The sequence below is a fragment of the Marmota marmota genome, unplaced genomic scaffold, assembly GCF_001458135.2.
Source record: "Marmota marmota marmota unplaced genomic scaffold, marMar, whole genome shotgun sequence".
Taxonomy (NCBI): Eukaryota; Metazoa; Chordata; class Mammalia; order Rodentia; family Sciuridae; genus Marmota; species Marmota marmota.
The window spans coordinates 1,813,047-1,816,232 of NW_026000253.1; the positions used below are offsets into that span (position 1 = coordinate 1,813,047).

Sequence of the window (3,186 nt, forward strand, 5' to 3'; positions counted from 1 at the left end):
CAAATTATAACAAAAGAAAACAAACCACTAATACAAGTCATGGCTGAAGCTTTCTGTGGAGTCCCTTCCAGTCCTTGTCATCCTTCATTCTCCATTTTTAGCCCTTCTCCTGAATTTGATGGATTTTACTCCTACTTAGTTTTTGTCCTTTTTAAAATTTTTTTTCTTGTAGTTGTAGATGGACAGCATGCCTTTTTTATTTGTTTCATTTTTATGTGGTGCTAAGGATGGAACCCAGTGCCTCACACCTGCTAGGTAAGTGCTTTGCCACTGAACTACAGCCCCAGCCCTTTCTTTTTGTTCTCATTTTGCGTGTTTTAGAATTTTGTATGAATGGCCTCCTATGCTTAACCTTCTGCAGCAACCCTTTTCACTCAGCTCTGACCTGTGTAAGGGGGCAAGAAAGTACCTGTGAAGCTTTCCAGGAAACTGGACTGAAAAGCAATTGGGTAGAGACTCTTTGCATCCCCTTCCTGTCCACTTACCCTGACTCCCATGGTTGCGGCATTCATCAGAATCATCGCTCTGGGATTCTATGATCTGTCCGTTAGAACTCATGAAAGCAGGAAGGGTGGCTCTGAGACCTAGAAAGAAGCAAATTGTTTGTTCCTTAAGAGACAACCTGAGAGAAGGAATGAAGGGGGAGTGGATTGCTGGGATGCCAAAGGCCGGCAGGAGAGAAATGTACAGGATTCAGGTTTGAGTTCCAAGGTGGTCAGCCCCTGCCCTCAGACATGCACAGGATATAATAGAACAGGACACTCAAATACTGCCTTGACATTTCTCCCTGAACAAAAGGAAAATGGGGAGCACTCACTACAGCCTAAGAAGCCATAACATGGAATGGGACCAAGGGATGCTCACGTATTCCCAGGCTTGTCTGCACTCAGCTTTGTCCTGTTACCTAGACTAGTCATGGTGGTGTAGTTTCTTTTCAAATACACATAGGTAATTTTCTCCGAATGGCTCAGCTTTGCCCACTCTTTCTTAGAGAAGTATTTGGAAATATCCCTGAAGGCCTAGAAAAGAAGGAAAAGTAAATTCTGGAAGCCACTCAGGGCTGCTTCCTTGGCTGCAGGGCCTCTGCAGTGGATCTGGGAACTGGAGATAATCCCTCTTGGGTGTTGTATTGATTGAGAGAACAGGGGCAATACTGCCTAGCTTCTCCTCTGGCATGCAGTAGGTGCTGAATACTGATGGCTTACTCTCCTCCCACCTTTCAGAATGGGCTGAGAGTCACAGGCTTGTCCAGGGAAGCTGGGGGAAGACATAATGTGGGTGGGAATCTCCCAAGGCTCTAGATCACTTCCTGAGACCTTGCTCCTTGTCCCCAGTGCCATCTCCTGAAAAATCTAGTCACCCTGGGGAAGAAATCTTGTCCCCTGGGCTACTCATCTGCCCCCTCCAGATTACCTCACCTTGTATTTCTTCTCTGATTTCTGAGTATCTTCCCTGAGGTTCTTTGAAAAGGAGCTGTCTTTGTTCATGGCACTGGGAACAATCTGATCTTGAAGGGACAGCCTGATTCTTTCCAGCCACAAGACCAAAGGTCCTGTGGAGGGAAAAATCATGGAGGGACGGCCACACTCAGCCAGTCACCTGGGATTAGGTTCTACTTTTCTCCATACTGGTCTTAACTGTCCCTGAGTAAGGACATTGGGGGAAATTTGGGTGAGAACAAGGGAGTGGGAGAAGTAGTGGTTAGGAATAACAGGTTTCTGTGGGCATGAGCAAAGCAGCCTTGTGTCTCTGAGAGCAGGTTGGCTGCTGTTGATAGTAGTTCCCCTGGAGCTTGTCTTAAACTGAAGGCAAAATAGAAAGATGTTGGAGAAGTCAGGCACAGAAAGACAAACGACACACATTCTCAACTCTTGTGGAAGCCAAAAAAAGTTGATTTTATAGAAGAGCAGAATAGTACCACTAGCAACCGGAAAGGGGAGGAGACGGGTAGAGGGAGGTCAGAGAGTAGATACCAAATACAGTTAAAAAAAAGAGGAATAAATTTGGTTTTGATGGAGACTATAACTTACAACAGTTGATCATATATTTTATAAAGAATTAGAAGAGCCAGGTGTAGTGGCACACACCTTTAATCCCAGCAACTCAAGAAGATTGCAAATTGAAGTTCAGCCTCAGCAACTTAGCCAGACCCTGACTCAAAATAAAAAAATAAACAGGGTTGGGGATGTGGCTCAGTGGCTAAGCAACCCTGGGTTCAATCCAGGTATCAAAAAACGAACAAAACTGGGCTGGGGGTTGTGGCTCAGTGGTAGATGGCTCACCTAGCACATGCAGGGCCCTGGGTTCAATACCACATAAAAATAAGTAAATAGGGCTGGGGATGTGGCTCAAGCGGTAGTGCGCTTGCCTGGCATGCGTGGGGTACTGGGTTCGATCCTCAGCACCACATAAAAATAAAATAAAGATGTTGTGTCCACCGAAAACTAAAAAATAAATATTAAAAAATTCTCTTTGTCTCTCTCTCTCTCTCAAAAAAAATAAGTAAATAAAGGTATTGTGTCCAACTACAAAAAAATTATTAAACAAACATACAAAACACCCAGAAGATAGGAGTCTGAAGGTTCTCAATGTTTAATGAAAGGCAAATGTTAATTAGCCTGATTTGATCAGTACACTTTATATAGAGTTATTGAATTTTCATACTGTATCCCATAAACATATATAATTATCATATGCCAATTAAAAATTAAAAAAAAGAAAAAATCCTTGAGGAAGCACTGACTTTTGTGTACAGTTGTGTTTTTTTTTAGGTTAAAATTTCTCTAAAGCCTTTCCCACACACACACAAAAAAATTAGACTAAGTTTTTGTAAGACAAAACAAAAGTTTTTTTTTAATTTTTAATTTTTTTATAATTTTTATTGTTGGCTGTTCAAAACTCTTTTTTTAAGACAAAACAAAAGTTGAACTATTTTCCTTTTATAGTTTTTCAGCCTTTTATTCAAAATTTTTAAAATTTCAATTGACAAAAATTCTGTTTGTGAGGTAGTGTGATATTTCAATTCACGGATACAATGTGTGGTTATCAGATCTGAGTAATTTGAATATGCACAGTGAATGTGATTTTTAAAAAATATGTATTTTTTTACTTGTAGTTGGACACAATACCTTTATTTTATTTACTTATTTTCATGTGGTGCTGAGGATAGAAGCCAGGGCCTCTCAC

The 3,186-nt window shown here is 41.2% G+C and overlaps 1 protein-coding gene across 1 annotated transcript in view; it reads right to left on the reverse strand.

Annotated features, from left to right (window-relative positions):
* LOC107159822 (protein SSXA1-like) overlaps nt 1-1,487 on the reverse strand; it is a 6,703-nt gene extending 5,216 nt beyond the window's left edge. The window contains exons 1-3 of the mRNA XM_048796622.1: nt 1,419-1,487; nt 905-1,019; nt 486-584 (exon numbers count right to left, since the gene is read on the reverse strand). Coding sequence (XP_048652579.1) covers nt 486-584; nt 905-1,019; nt 1,419-1,487 — 283 coding nt within the window. The remainder of the gene's footprint in view (nt 1-485; nt 585-904; nt 1,020-1,418) is intronic.
* Nucleotides 1,488-3,186: the final 1,699 nt, after the last annotated feature.